A 15,425-nucleotide genomic window follows, 5' to 3' on the forward strand; every position below is an offset into this window, starting at 1 on the left:
ATCAGATCGTATAACTAAGCGAAAATATTTTTAAAAACACAAATTGAATAAAATGTAGAAAAATTTAAAGTCACTATTAAAGGGGAAAAACAGAATAGAAATGGTGACAAATTGGAAAATCTTTACATTTTATGCTGAAAACATCCCAGTGCAAGCAGTTAGTCAGGCAAATAGTATGTTGGCCTTTACTGCGCCTTAATAATACCAGTATTGCGTGGTTTTCATCTCTCTATCGAAAATAAAACATGTACTTCCGGATGAAACATACTATTTTCTGAAATGGTAGGTTTGTTGTACAAGAAGAAATTGCCAGTCTACTCGAGTTTAGAAGAATGACAGATGATTCTATTGAAGGCTGAACAAGCTAGCATCTCTCCTAGCAGAGAAAGGTACGACCAGACCAGAATCACAATCTCACCATGAGAGGTAGAGCATTCAAGATGGATGAAATGAAACTTCTTCACTCAGTAGTGAATCATAGTAATTTTTTATTTCAGACCATTACAAAGGCAAACAATACAGTGTGTACAGGGAAAGTGGAACTGAGGTTGATAACTCATGATTTTAATGAATAGCAGTACAGACACTTGCCTTTAGGAGTTTGTACTTTCTCACCATAACTGTGTGGGTTTCCTCTGGGTGCTCAGGTTTACTCCCACAGTCCAAAGACGTACCGGTTGGTAGGTTAATCGGTTTTTGTAAGTTGTCCTGTGATCAGGCTAGGATAAAAATCAGGGACTGCTGGGCAGCGCTGCTCAAAGGGTTGGAAGATCCAATTCAGTTCTGCCTCTAAATATATAGACAAACAAAATGAGGCCTGATGGCCAACTACTGTTCCTGATACTTATGTAACTGTAAAAGGACAAAAATATTTTTTAAATGAAAATTAAATAATATATAAGGGAATGGAGTCTAGTAAGATTCCCATATATCTGCATTTCAGGCTTAACCATCAGATGCAATACCCATATCACTTTCCTTATTATATTCAACACTTCATACTTTACTGCATTAAATATCACCTTTGTTATCCTTACCATAAATTCTCAGTGTCTAATTCTTCTGCTGTTCGTTATGATGGGCAATCTTAATTTATCTACATTCTGTACATCTTCCCTGGAACTCTGATTTAACAAATATCCGGTAGCTTTTCATTTGGAATTTTGCCAGCTGCCCTTTTAAGTGCTAGGTGAACCACACTTAAGGGCTGAGTTATTATTAACAACTTTTGGATGGTCTCTAGCTTTCAACTATGTAAAGTTTGCCAGTGTTCTGCATAATCTTCATTTTCATTTACCCCAATTCATAGACCTCCTGACACTACCGTGTGTCTGTTTACACACCCATTTATGGCATCAATAGTATTTAATTGCAAATTATTCTGTGATGCTTTTCATCTAGTATTTGATTTCAAGTGTCTTTATTCTGCTTTGGATGGGCAAGACTGCTCTTATATCTATCCCTTTTTTCAACTACCCCTTTTTCCTAGCCCCACATCATGATAGTAATTACTAATGTGCATCATCAGGTTTTTTTTAAAGTGGGACCTCCCCCTCTTCCACTGGCTTCAAGCACTCAAGAATCCATGCAGTTGTTAGCAAGATGTTAAGATGCTAGATACACTTAGTGGCCACTGAGTGTATGTTTGTGGTCTTCGAATGCTGTAACCCATTCACTTCAAGGTTTGATGTGTTGTGCATTCAAGAGATGGGTCTTCTGCACACCATTGTTGTAACACATAGTTAATTGAGTTGCTGTTGCCTTTCTGTCAGCTTGAACCAGTCTGGGTAGTCCTCTGACCTCTCTCATTTTTATATATTTTGCCCAGATCTGCCACTCACTTTATGTTCGTTGTTATTCAGACCATTTTCTATAAACTCTAGAGCAGGGATCCCCAACCTTTTTTATGCCATGGAGCCTTAACATTAACCAAGAGGCTTGTGGACACCAGGTTGGGAATCCCTGTTCCAGAGATTGTTGTTTATGAAATCTTCAGACCAGCAGTTTCTGAGATACTCAAACCACCCTGTCTGGCACCAACAATCATTCCACTGTCAAAGTCACTTAGATCACATTTCTTCCTCATTCTGATGTTTGGTCTGAACAACAATTGAACCTCTTGACCATGTCTGCAAGCTTTTATGCATTGAGTTACTGCTACGTGATTGGCTGATTAGATACTTGCATTAACAAGCAGATGTACAGGTGCATCTAGTAAAATGGCTGTCACAGTTTAGTTTCTGGATAATGGCAACTGAATAACACCATTATCACCCTCTGCACAACTAAAACTCGTATCTTTTCATGTTCAAATCAGTCATGGTGAGGTCTATAGCCAGATAGACCCCTGCAATTTATTTATTTATTTTCCTTCTATATTATGTATTGCATTGAACTGCTACTGCTAACAAATTTCTTGACAAATGTCAGTGATAACAGACCCAATTCTGATATATTCCTGCTGAAATCCATTATTTGCATCGGGGAACTATTTGTGATAGCATTGTCCACAACTGCTTCCATCACACTGTTGTTAGTTGTGTGTGAAGACAGAGATGTGTGTCTAGTAAACTAATAAAGTGGACACTGAGTGCATATTAAGCTGAAGTAATGACTGTCTATTTTGGTAGTTTGGGTGAAGCTGATTGAATTTGCCAATGATAAAAGCCAGCACTGAAATCACCTGGAGGCATCCACAAATAAACTAAATGGATGGGAATGTTAAAGTCTGCAATTGAATTCCATGGAACTTGATAGGTAGAACAAAATTTTGCAAGCAGAAAAAAATATAAACATCTCAAATAACTTTTATTTCTAAGTTTCTTTCATGCATTTCTCAAATGTCAGTCAGGAATTACTTTACAGAACAATGCAAAACAAAGAAAATAATTTATTTTTTTTAACAAAATCAAAGACTCCCCCAAAATAACAGAAAAATAATGAAAACAATAATCTAACTGGATAGAGGAGCATGACTACCAAAGTTAGAAACTAATCTGATGAAATACAGCCTCAAAAATCATTCCAGTTTATTACAAGCCTCAGAATTCTCAAGCTTTTATCCTTTCATCAACAGAGAAATCAACACTGGTTATCTTTTTCACGCAAGAACTTTTAACAAGTTGTGCCACAATGATTTTCCCAAAGTCAGCCAATAACTATTTTAACAGTGGTTGATCAGCTCTCTGTAACTCTTTATAATGCTCCTGCTGGCAGCCTGGCAGAATTGACTGACTTAATATAAATCCAAAATCTTCCAGATTTGTGACTGACTATAGCATGTATACAAGAGACATATTTGTCTTTACTTTTAAACATTTTGCTGAAGTTGCAGTGAAATATATTTTGTAAAGAACTTCATTAAATTTTGACAATGACAAGTCCTAATACTTTTCCACATTTATGAGAAAAAATTACTGCAAAACTATGAAGTAATCACCAAATTTGTCCAGAGTGTTTTTCGAGTTAGTTCCTGACAGCCCAAAAGAGCATTCAATCTGGGTCATAGATCACTTTCATGTCTACTTCCATTTAGGACACACAAGAGACTGCAGATGCTGGAATCTGGAGCAACAAACAATTTGGAATTTGGGTCCCCTGATGCAGGGTCTCGATAATTGAAATGTGGGCAATTCCTTCTTCTCCCTCCCATAATAGATAATGTTTCCCCAGAAGACTGTGTTTTGCTCTACTTACACCTATTTGCTGCTTCACATTTGGATTTTGTGGCCAAGTGGTTTGGAAAGGATTAGCTTTAAATACTGCTGAATAAATTTAAAGCCAGAACATAAATAAACACAATTTGAAACATATGGAAGCCAATGAAGAGTAGAGTTGTGGCAAAAGTAAGTATTACAATATTCACTGCGTCACAGATTATTGCCACATGATGACAAAAACCTCAGCACATTTGCTTCAGAGGATTTTATCAGTTCCTTAAGAAATTACCCTTATTTACATAGTATCTTCAACTTAATACCTATTGTAGTGTGTTTACTATTGTAAAGGAGGAAACACTAGAGATTCTATACCAGGTTTTATATATTCCTTCCTCAGCCAATAACTTACATGAACAACCTGGCCATCTTTCTGCTACTATTAATGTCATGGAGCCAATCAGCATGGAGAGGCCCTTCCTGACCATCAAGCACCCATTTACAAAAATCCCATTTTATTCTTCCTACATTCCCCTCAACTGCCTTAGATTTGACCATTCACCACTTGACCACTTGGGCAACTTACAATGGCCAGTTAGCAACCTGCATATGCCTTTGAGATAAGAAAGGAAACCCACACACTGATTACACTTCAAAAATGTGGAACTAAGGCATTTAGGATTTGAAGGAAAATGTTTCGGGAATGATCATGAGGCACCATCTGTGGATTAGAGTAAGTTCCAATGCTTCAGGTTTCAGGTTCCATTCCAAAAATTTGAAAAAAAAGGGCAACTCTCCAGCAAAATACAATATACACACTGCCACTGCATTTCAAAGAAATATAAAAAGTGGTAAAAACCTCTGATTCAAGACCACCAGTGGCTTCCTATCTCAAATTTTTGGTGAGATGAAATTTGTCTTTTTGTGGACTGATTGTAACTTGCTGCCATTTATGTTCAATCTGAGCATTGTAGATGGCCTTTGAGGAGAAAAATTAATTTCAAGACATTTTGTAGCTCACTGATGGTCTGCACAGACAGCATTTCTCTCTTCTCCACAATCTATGCAGTAAGTTGTTTTAAACATTTACTTCTCTGGTTCTGGGGACTGTAAGCTTTTGTGCTTTGCTGGCAGCCATGTTAAATGATGAAGAGCTCCTGCCATGCGTGCAGAAGGACCCAAAGCAGCAGATGAAGAGCTGACAGCCAAGTGAAACTCTCTCTGCCCCGAAAACACAGGCGAGATCAGAGCAGACTTCCTTGGGACATCATTGAACAACAAACAAGAGCCTGTAGCAGTCTTTACAGATTCTTTTTGCGGAGTTTCACAAATGTAACCGAAAGCTATGTAAAAACAAACAGCATTTTTCTAAATTATATCTGGTATTATACAGCAACCAATATGCTAAAATCTCTCCAACTTGTGTTGGGTAGTTTCTTAATCACTAAATATAATGCACGCAGTTAAACACAAGGCTAATAGGAATAATTTGTCTGACTGCATCCACACCACTGATTCAATTACCTCTAGTTTCCAGATCTGATGTGTTAAATTTTTAGATTTTTTTGATTCATGCACTTTGTGCACTATCATTTAAATTTGCCTTTCACAGACTTCCTCTTTCTCCATTCGTAGCCATTTCCTTCACTGCTTGTGGTTTGTGCAAATTCCTTAATCAGCAAGTCAATCCTTGCTAGGGATAAAGAAAATGATACATTGAGGGGTGACTATATAGAATTTTTAAAAATATGACAGGTATAGATAAGATTAGGTTAGGGGAGTCCAAAATTGAAACAGATTTAAGGTGAGACAGGAAAATTTTAAAAAGGGACCTGATGGGCAACCTTTACACACAGAGTGGTGAATCTATGGGTGGGTATAGTGGTTGGTATGGACTCATTAGGCTGAAGGTCCTGTACTCATGCTGTATTGCTCTATGACTCCAAATAACATGCCAGTTGAATATTTCAATTGTTTCTCTGTGACCACAGTAAGATTTAGTATACAAAAATCAAATTCAAATCACAACTCACAGCTTGCTTTTTAAGCACCTGTTTATCTTCTCAAATTGACATATTTAACTTTTGGCTTAAATTAAATGGAACAGTGCTAAAATTGATTCTATTTTTGGGAAGATGAATCTCAGGGTTGTATACTGCTTACACACACTGAGAACAAATGTACTTTGAATCTCTGAATTTTCTTCTATTTTATATACAACACCTCCACTTTTATTTTCTTAAATAAAGCTCATTTACATTGAATACTTTATAAAATAGGGGTAATAACATTATGTTACACAATTTAACAAAATTAATAATTGACTACTATTAAAATAGTAACTGAAAGCCAGAAATCTTATCTAAATCACTTGTTTCCAATATAGATTGAAATACATTATGTAAACTTTTGCCCTAATGAAATTTAGAAATGTAAAACATGAGTTTAAACTCTAGAAACCTGCCCTTCCTTACAGAAAATAATATTGCTATAAATAAGCCCCAAAAAGTTGTCAAAAATATACTGTAATTTACATGGAGGCAACCTTCTTTTTGCAATATTTCCTAGGTAGTAATTCAGCCCGCACTCAATGTCTGCCTTCAAGCATGTCCAGATGACCAGCATTTGAGGTGCAAAGATTATTTCAGATAGTGGATTTATGCTGTGTGATTATTTCAGTAGGAATTTATATGAACAAAGGAAAAATGTCACTTTCAAATAGCTAAAGCCATTCAAGTTATTGCATTATTTTAAATAATAATCTGCTTTTCTGTCAGAGAACAAAGCTTTGTTTTAAAATATGTTTGTCTGGCTTAATTGGTTTTCAGATGAACTGTTAAAGTTGATTCTCATATGGCTTTCCAACCAGAGTACTTCTACCAATACATAAGATTCCACGCCATTATTCAGAAAACATAATTCAGTATAACATTCCTCCCTCAACAACTTTCATAGAAAATACCTGTACATGGTTACTATTACTGATGTTAATATTTTTGTCTGTATAAAATTTCAAAAATAGCAAACTGTTAATTCGCCAATTATTCTAACGTGCCCAAATTATGCAAGTTTGGCTTTTTCAACTTTCTCACAAGTTCCCAGTCAGAGACTAACAGAAATAACTCAATGAAGATGACATGCTCTACGTCACTCTTCAACCATCAAGTGACTTATTTAGAGCAGGATCACCTGGATTTGAATGCAGTCTCAACAAAACAGTGATAGACCAAGAATACAAATGAGAATTAAACTGAATTATTTAATGCAAATAATCAGAGTTTTCAACACTTCTGATCCTTACCTTTCTTGTTACTTGTATTTGCACAGAGCTGAGCCTCTCCTAACTTGGAAGTTTCATCTACAATATGATGAAAGCAGATTTAGCTAAGACCATTAAGAATAAAATAATATCCAATAATAATTGCAAGTATACAAACATCTCTAACATAACACATAAACCTAGGACAATATTTGAAATTAAAACTTGAAATGCAAAATCTACAGCCATGATTTAAAGTTAACAACACACTCTCATCTTTCTTAGTCTTTCAGATCAAGGACAGGTTGATTGAGATTGTTACTCCCTGTGAGGATGAGAATGGGCACTGTAGGAAGGATGAGGGACCACAGTGATTCAGGGAGTTATTGGGGAGGGGGGGAGATATAAATGTAGTTGTGATTGGGAATAGTAAAACTAGGGGAATAGACACGTCTCTCTTGCAAGAATCGAGAGTCACAAAGGCCACATTGTCTGCATGGTACCCGGGTTCTTGGAGAGGAGACAGATTAGCGTTATTGTCACAAGTACATCAAAACATTACAGTGAAACAAGCTGCTTGCATCAAATCAAAATATGACGATTCTGCTGGGAGACACCTGTAAAAGTCACCACGCTTCTGGTGCAAAAACAGCATGCCCATAAGTAACCAACCTTAACCATACATGGGGGAGAGACTGGAGCACCTGGACGAAGCCCAAACAGTCACAGGGAGAACGCACAAACTGCTTACAGACTGCTGGCGACAGGTGGTATTCAGCAGGGGTCAGTGTTGGCTCTGCTATTTTTCAAGTTTTAAGTAAATGATGACTTCATGGTCAAGCTTTCAAGTGACACAAAGATAGGTGGAGGGGAAAGTAGTGTTGTAGAAGAAGGGAGTCTGCAAAGATTAGAAGGATGGGCAAAGAGGCGGCAGATGGAATACAGTTTAGGGAAGTGTACAGTAATGCACTTTGATAGAAGGAATAAAGGCGTATACTAGTTTCAAAACAGGGAGCTAGTTCAGAAATAGTGCAAGGAGACTTGCGAGACCTAGTGCAGGATTCCCTGAAGGTTAACTTGCAGGTTGAGTCAGTAGTAAGCAAGGTAAATGCAATGGTGGAATTAAAGACGACTAGAATATTAAGAAACAAGGATGCAATGCTGAGGTTTCATAAGGAATTGGTCAGACTGTATTTGGAGTACTCTGAGTAGTTTAGGGGCCCACATCTTAGAAAGGATGCACAGGCATTGGAGAGGGTCCCGAGGTGTATGAGAATGATTACAGGAATGAAAGGGTTAATGTATGAAGAGTGTTTGATGGCTCTGGGCCTGTGCTGGCTGGAGTTCTGAAGAATGAAGGGAGATCTCATTGAAATCCACTGAATATTAAAAGGCCTAAATGGAGTGGATGTTTCCAATAGCGGGAGAGTCGAGGTCCAGCTTCAGAATAGAGTGGTGACCCTTTAGAACAGAGGAAGAATTTCTTTAGCAGAGGATGGTGTAGCTGTGGAAGTCATTGCTACAGACAGCTGTGGAGGTAAAGTTAGAGTATATTTAAAGCAGAGGTTGATTAGTAAGGGCATCGAAGGTTACATGGAGAAGGCAGCAGAATGGGGCTGAGAGGAAAACTAAATCAGCCATGATGGAATGGCACACCCTAATATGCTCCTATGCCTTCTGGTCAATACTTCCTCTATAAGATTTTTGGGCATTGAAATGACTGATGATAACAACATGGGAACAACAGATTCCTGCACATATCGACAGAAGGTGCCTAAAGATGGCTTTTGAGCTGGTAACTTTTTTTTGCATTTATGTAAGACTTCCATGTGCTCCTAATCTACAGTCCCAAGGTTCTTAACAACAGTCTTGTTTTCCCCTTTGAGCTGTGGACAACAGGATTCCCAACAAGCTTTGAGCAGATTCTTGCATCGCTTCCTCTGTGAACCTAGTATTTTCTTCTTGTGACAGGATTTTAAATAGTTTTGTCCATTTTGGGAGTCTCCTGTTGGGCACAGGAACGATGTGGCTTGCTTAACCCAGTGGGGTCAGTATAACTAGGGTCTCAATGCAAAAGATCTTGTTTCCCTTGTCCTTCAATAAATTGAAGATTATGGCGAGACAACTTCAGTTGAAACCTAAGTGAGCAGAGTTAAGATCGTGCCAGTTGCTGCCTCTTCAGGCTCATTTGCAGAAACAGCTTAAACTCCTCTCTTTTAATGTCTCTCTTTTTCTTTTTCAAGGCAGCTGGGTTCAATCGAGGTCCCTGATCCACAATATCACTCAAACTACAGGTTTTCACGGCAGATGTGTTCCCGCTACTGGAGCTCATCGACTAACTGTTTTCTGATATTCTCCAGTTGCAGCATACAAGACGTGCCTCCGGGATGTGACCCTGCATGGTCCCATGGATGACTGAATGAGGCATCATGGGAGAAACATCATGATTTCGCGGACAGAGGTCTCTGTGGTCAAGTGACCACTCTCTTGATAATGGGGAGAGTTTGCTGTCGATTCTCGAGTCAGAGAATCTCAGAATAAAAAGCAATGTGGCAGTATGTAACATTGTAATACTGACTGCTGGTCTCCCCTTTCTCTGTGGAACGGGTGAAATCTCTGTCCTTTGTTAGTGAGAGAGACATCTTGTGGCATGTTGAACTGTTGGGTAAATTAGTTTTTGTTGACTGTAGATCATGGTCTCGCTTTGGGTGCTTTGCTATTGGTGGGTGCTGACGCTTTTTTGCTGAATGGGTGGGGGAGGGGAGGGGGAGAGTTGATGTTTTGATGCTGCTCGCATGGGGAGAGGGACTTTGGGGTTTTAACATTATTCTGTCATTCATTCTTTTGAGGTTCTTCTATTTTTCATGGATGTCTGCAAAGACTTAGAACTTCAGGTTGTATACTGTATATATTCCCCGATAATAAATGGAACCATGATGTCCGATGTAGACAGGCAATGTCTCAGAGTATATAGTTAGACATAGATTACTGCTACTTCATAGAAACTGAATTTTGTGAGATCTGAAATCTTCAAACTACTTTTTCCCTCATTCCACCAAATATAAACTGAAGGCTGAGCTGGTGCTCTGACGGTAATGGTAAACTTCATCATTGATATCTACCTTTTTTTTTGAGAAGTGGTTCTTGAGATGTGGAAAGCAGCACACATTTTCCAGGGTAACACCGTCTCATATATGAGAGGACTTTCCTCTCATATACTTTAATTAACAAATTCATGATAGTTTGGAGCTCAGGTTAGTAGTGCATGCAAATACATGCATCATCTGCATACCACAAAATATTGAGGATTTTGGGGTACAGTTGCCATAGATTTAAAGCCGGAGGTGAGATACAGCTTTAGCTCAAGACTGAAAAACAGAAAATGGTCCCAGGTCTTGGCTGTGTTGTACATCAATTGTTTGGGATAATGGTCCCCTTGCCATCATAAAGCAAATGTAAAATGGAGATGAATTTCTGTGGGCAGCCAAAAATGGACTGTTTTTCAAAAACATTCAAGTCAATGGTTGTTTCCCAGGATATGCAGACTAATAGCATCACCATGCTTGTAAAATAAAACTAAAAACAATTTTTAAATTATAGAGAATGATAGGACTGGACCCAGGGTTGAGATTTTTAATTGGAAAAAGGCTAACTTTGAGGAGATGCAAAAGGATTTAGAAGGAGTGGATTGGGACAATTTGTTTTATGGGAAGGATGTAATAGAGAAATGGCGGTCATTTTAAGGTGAAATTTTGAGGGTACAGCATCTTTATGTTCCTGTTAGGTTGAAAGGAAAGGTTAAAAGTTTGAGAGAGCCATGGTTTTCAAGGGATATTGGAAACTTGGTTAGGAAAAAGAGAGATACCTACAATAAAATATAGGCAGCATGGAGTAAATGAGATGCTTAAGGAATATAAAGAAAGTAAAAAGAATCTTAAGAAAGAAATTAGAAAAGCTAAAAGATATGAGGTTGCTTTGGCAAATAAGGTGAAAATAAATCCAAAGGGTTTCTACATTATATTAATAGCAAAAGGATAGTGAGGGATAAAATTGGTCCCTTAGAGAATCAGAGTGGACAGCTATGTGTGGAGCCAAAAGAGATGGGGGAGATTTTGAACAATTTCTTTTCTTCGGTACTCACTAAGGAGAAGGATATTGAATTTTGTAAGGTAAGAGAAACAAGTAGGGAAATTATGGAAACTATGTCGATTAAAGAGGAGGAAGTACTGGTGCTTTTAAGGAATATAAAAGTGGATAAATCTCCAGGTCCTGACAGGATATTCCCTAGGACCTTGAGGGAAGTTAGTGTAGAAATAGCAGGGGCTCTGACAGAAATATTTCAAATGTCATTAGAAATGGGGATAGTGCCGGAGGATTGGCGCACTGCTCATGTGGTTCCATTGTTTAAAAAGGGTTCTAAGAGTAAACCTAGCAATTATAGGCCTGTCAGTTTGACGTCAGTGGTGGGTAAATTAATGGAAAGTATTCTTAGAGATGGTATATCTAATTATCTGGATAGACAGGGTCTGATTAGGAACAGTCAACATGGATTTGTGCATGGAAGGTCATGTTTGACAAATCTTATTGAATTTTTTTGAAGAGGTTACAAGGAAAGTTGACGAGAGTAAAGCAGTGGATGTTGTCTATATGGACTTCAGTAAGGCCTTTGACAAGGTTCCGCACGGAAGGTTAGTTAGGAAGGTTCAATCGTTAGGTATTAATATTGAAGTAGTAAAATGGATTCAACAGTGGCTGGATGGGAGATGCCAGAGAGTAGTGATGGATAACTGTTTTGTCAGGTTGGAAGCTGGTGACTAGTAGTGTGCCTCAGGGATCTGTACTGGGTCCAATGTTGTTTGTCATATACATTAATGATCTGGATGATGGGGTGGTAAATTGGATTAGTAAGTATGCAGATGATACTAAAGTAGGTGGCATTGTGGATAATGAAGTAGGTTTTCAAAGCTTGCAGAGAGATTTAGGCCAGTTAGAAGAGTGGGCTGAACGATGGCAGATGGAGTTTAATGCTGATAAGTGTGAATGCTGCATTTTGGTAGAAATAATCAAAATAGGACATACATGGTAAATGGTAGGGCATTGAGGAATGCAGTAGAACAGAGTGATCTAGGAATAATGGTGCATAGTTCCCTGAAGGGGAATGCCTTGCCAATTTGGAGTATTGTGTACAGGTCACCAAATTATAGGAAAGATGTCAACAAAATAGAGAGAGTACAGAGAAGATTTACTAGAATCTTACCTGGGTTTCAGCACCTAAGTTACAGGGAAAGGTTGAACAAGTTAGGTCTTTATTCTTTGGAGCGTAGAAGGTTGAGGGGGGACTTGATAGAAGTATTTAAAATTATGAGGGGGATTGACAGTGTTGACGTGGATAGGCTTTTTCCATTGAGAGTAGGGGAGATTCAAACAAGAGGACATGAGTTGAGAGTTAGGGGGCAAAAGTTTAAGGGTAACACGAGGGGGAATTTCTTTACTCAGAGAGTGGTAGCTGTGTGGAACAAGCTTCCAGTAGAAGGTAGAGGCAGGTTCGGTATTGTCATTTAAAGTAAAATTGGATAGGTACATCGACAGGAAAGGAATGGAGGATTATGGGCTGAGTGCGGGCTAGTGGGACTAGGTGAGAATAAGCGATCAGCACGGACTAGAAGGGCCGAGATGGCCTGTTTCCATGCTGTAATTGTTATATGGTTATATAAATTAAGAAAAAGCTCTTTGTATTTATAACTTTTCTTTTATAGTCAGTTGTGTCTAATATACACCCAGTCCAGGAAGCCATTGTTTGCCAGTGTGAATGTGAACATCTAAGCCAAGTCTAATCTTACCGTCGACTGCACAACAATAAAAAATTATAAGGACTGACATTCAATGTAGGAATAAAGATCTCACTTGATGTTTATGTTCTGGTCAGAACCAGAAGCAGGTTTGTTATCACTGTCCTATAGAATGTGAAATTTGTTTTGCAGCAGCAGTACAGTGAAAAATCAAATTAGTATAAATTACTAATTAAATAAATAGCACCAATAAAAGGAATAATCAGGTTCATTGACCATCCAGAAATCTAATGATAGAGCGTAAGTTGTTTCTGAATTGTTGAGTGTGGGTCTTCAGGCTTTGCACCTTTTCCCTGATGATAGTAACAAGAAGAGGGTATGTCCTGGATAGTGAGGATCCTTAGTGATGGATGCCGTCTTTTTAAGGCAATGCCTCTTGAAAATGTCTTCAATCACAAAGAGGGCTGGCTGTTCCCACGATGGAGCTGGCCGAGCCTACAACCCTTGACAGTATCGTGCATTAGAGGCTCCATATCAGGCTGTGATGCAACTAGTTAAAATGCTCTCCACTGTACATCTGTTGAAATTTGAAAGTCTCTAGTGACATGCCAAATCTCCTCAAACTCCTAACAAAGTGGAGCTGCTGGTACACTTTCTTAGTGGTTGTGTCAATGACTGATCCTCCGAGACGTTGACACCCAACACCCAGAAACTTAAAGCTGCTACCTTTTCCACCATTGACCCTCAATGGGAACAGGTGCATGTTGTCTCAACTTCCCCTTCCTCAAGTCCACAATCAATTTCCTGGTCTTACTGATGTTGAGTGCAAGTTTGTTGTTGCGACATCACTCTAGCAGCCAATCTACCTCACTCCTGTATGTCTCCTCTACATATAGTGCTTTCTGCAAATTTATAATGCAGGCAGTCCCCGGGTTATGAATGAGTTCTGTTCTTGAGTCCGTCTTTAAGTCAGGTTTGTACGTAAGTCGGAACAGGTACATCCGGTATTATTTAGCGTCAGGTAGTCAAACGTTTGTCTTAGTATATATTTTACCTTTTTACGCATATAAAACACTTAAGAAACATATGTATTTCAATTATTAAATCATTGCATTGCTTAGTAATAATTGTAGCTTTCATCGGGGCAGGGCCTTTCACATGCTCCATTATTCTCACTTTATCCATCAAAATGGTTCCGATCATTGACCGACTGTAGCTTAATGCTCTTCCAATGACCGATGGCGTTTCAACTCTTTCCAAACGCTTTATTATTTCCACTTTATTTTCAATCGTGATCGTTTTCTATCAATGGAACAGAAACACTGAGGATTCACCAGCAGCTGCAGGCGGTGGGTCCTGTGCTGCCCCGGGTCCTGAAGTCCACCTGCACTGGGACAGGTTGAATGGGACAAGTGGGGGCAGTACTGACTGGAAAAGGGTGGGGGGGGGGGGGGGTCAGGCTGAATCTTGCTAAGAAAAATTTAAGCCAAATACAAAGTTACACACTCAACACAGTGTTAACAGCAATAACTTAAAATGGCGGACAGTGTTCTCCTTCCTCCATTTGTAAGTATGAGCTGTTCGTAAGTCGGACGTCCGTAACTCGGGGACTGCCTGTATAGATGATATTTCAGCTGTGCTTAGCCATAAATGTAGAGAGTAGAGCAGTTGGGCTAAGCACAGCTCCTTGAAGTGTACCTGTAGTGACTGGCAGCAAGGAACAATTCATTAATGAAAATGCAATAATATGCTGCTATTAACTTGGCTCTCGTGTTATTTGGTTCAGTATTTTAATAACAGCTCATTCAAGTCACTTAATGATTATGAAAACAGTTTTAAGAATTAAAAAATTAATTCCTGTATAACCTTAATAAATGGTAGCCTTTCTATCCACCATTTTCAAAAGGACACTGTTATACTCACCAGGCTGGGCATTTGGAACATCAGCACTGGATTGCTCCGGCCTGGAGTCAATTATTGAGAAGTAGACATCATCTTGTGACTTTACCCCTGCCTCTGAATTTTGGAGACAATCCACACTGTTCAATGACTCAGAACACAGGTCTTGCTGCAATTACACACACAGTAAATGGAAGGAAAACACAGAACCAATCTTGTTAAAAGAAAGTGGCAAGAAATTAAAATACACTAACTTTAACCAATGTTTGCTGCAATTTTAATCTATCTCATTTTAGGTTCATGGTTCCTCTAATACAGATTTGATGATTGGGAGTTTGAGGTTTGAGAAAGATAGTTATTATGTTCAGCACTTCCTGCAGTGGTAGAAGGAGCAGCAATACTGAGAGAAGACTAGGCAGTAAATGAGATTGTTAAATCTGGAAAGACTATCTGACCCAGTGATCAAGGGTCATTCCCAGTGACAAACATTATTTTATCTTAAATGGCAGGTTTTCCATTAATTACTCGTAAAACCATAGAAGGCACGTGATGTATCTTGTGGCAGACAAGTCTATCCTTATCTCAGAAAGAGATAACACCAATTCTAATTATTCAGAAAAGGTCACAGAGACAGCTGCTAACAGTTTCCAGTTATTAATGTTCTATTCAACAACACTGAGAAAACCTACTTGTGTTTCTTTTTTCCTTTTTATCTAATTAGTTTCTGAAAGTCCATTGCATTCAGTTTCTTCACTTGATCCCTATGCAGATGCTGTCAAAGATTTGGGAAAACCTTTAATTGGTCTAATGGAACAAACTGGA

The 15,425-nt window shown here is 38.5% G+C and overlaps 1 protein-coding gene across 2 annotated transcripts in view; it reads right to left on the reverse strand.

Annotated features, from left to right (window-relative positions):
* Positions 1-471: 471 nt before the first annotated feature.
* tdrd5 (tudor domain containing 5) overlaps positions 472-15,425 on the reverse strand; it is a 58,590-nt gene continuing 43,636 nt past the window's right edge. Inside the window, exons 14-16 of one of the 2 annotated variants that reach the window (XM_073060453.1) lie at positions 14,628-14,772; positions 6,958-7,014; positions 472-789 (exon numbers count right to left, since the gene is read on the reverse strand). In XM_073060453.1, the coding sequence (XP_072916554.1) occupies positions 686-789; positions 6,958-7,014; positions 14,628-14,772 (306 nt within the window). In that variant the 3' untranslated portion in view covers positions 472-685. Of the gene's footprint in view, positions 790-2,721; positions 5,000-6,957; positions 7,015-14,627; positions 14,773-15,425 lie in introns of those variants that run through there. The other variant, XM_073060452.1, reaches the window with a different exon arrangement.

The sequence above is a fragment of the Hemitrygon akajei genome, chromosome 11 (assembly GCF_048418815.1).
Source record: "Hemitrygon akajei chromosome 11, sHemAka1.3, whole genome shotgun sequence".
Classification (NCBI taxonomy): domain Eukaryota; kingdom Metazoa; phylum Chordata; class Chondrichthyes; order Myliobatiformes; family Dasyatidae; genus Hemitrygon; species Hemitrygon akajei.